The sequence below is a fragment of the Lagopus leucura genome, unplaced genomic scaffold, assembly GCF_019238085.1.
Source record: "Lagopus leucura isolate 7727_CA_CO unplaced genomic scaffold, USGS_WTPT01 33043-0_obj-0_obj, whole genome shotgun sequence".
Classification (NCBI taxonomy): Eukaryota; Metazoa; Chordata; class Aves; order Galliformes; family Phasianidae; genus Lagopus; species Lagopus leucura.
In genome coordinates this window covers 1-604 of record NW_024967528.1, presented here as the reverse complement: position 1 = coordinate 604, position 604 = coordinate 1, and the positions used below count along the sequence as shown (strand labels likewise).

General features: G+C 70.4%; 1 protein-coding gene across 1 annotated transcript in view; it reads left to right on the top strand.

Moving 5' to 3' along the window:
• The window catches only part of ADAT3 (adenosine deaminase tRNA specific 3), a gene marked incomplete at its 3' end in the record, with an annotated part of 727 nt that extends 153 nt beyond the window's left edge, over nt 1–574 (top strand). The window contains exon 2 of the mRNA XM_042893902.1: nt 14–574. Within this exon, the coding sequence (XP_042749836.1) occupies nt 14–574 (561 nt within the window). The remainder of the gene's footprint in view (nt 1–13) is intronic.
• Between the last annotated feature and the right edge of the window lie 30 nt (nt 575–604).

Genomic DNA, 604 nt, shown 5'->3' with positions numbered 1-604 from the left:
CGTCCCCATGGATGTGGGGCCACCAAGTGCCACCAATGATGTCCCCATGGCTCCAGCACCTCCAGGTGCCACCAACATCCCCATGGATCTAAGTGTCACCAATGTCCCCACGCCTCCATCACCCCCAGGTGCCACCAGGACCCCTACGGCCACCCGCGTCCCCTCGTCCCCGCGCCCCCTGCCCCCTCTCCAGGTCCTTTTGGGTCGGGAGGTGTCACCCCACGGCCTCGGCCCCCCGTTCCGCGTCCGTCTCCCCGGACGCCTCCCGGCCCCTGGAGCCGAGACGGAGGCGGCGGTGACTTCGGGCCTTTGGCCGTGGGTTTCCCGAGGCGACAGAAGGGACAAAAGCGAGAAGGAAGAGATCGGCGACACGTCGGGGATGGCGGCGGCCGTGAGGGCGGCGAGACGCGGGGCCAGGAGGGGGATGGTGCCGTGCGGGGCGGCCGTGGTCGATCCGGTGAGCGGGAGGGTCGTGGCCGCGGCGTGGGACACCAGGAGGGGGGGGCACCCGCTGGGACACGCCGTGATGGAGGTGCTGGCGGCGGTGGCCAGGGGACAGAGGGGGGGAAATCATGTGGGAGGTGGAGACATCGTGTGGGATGTG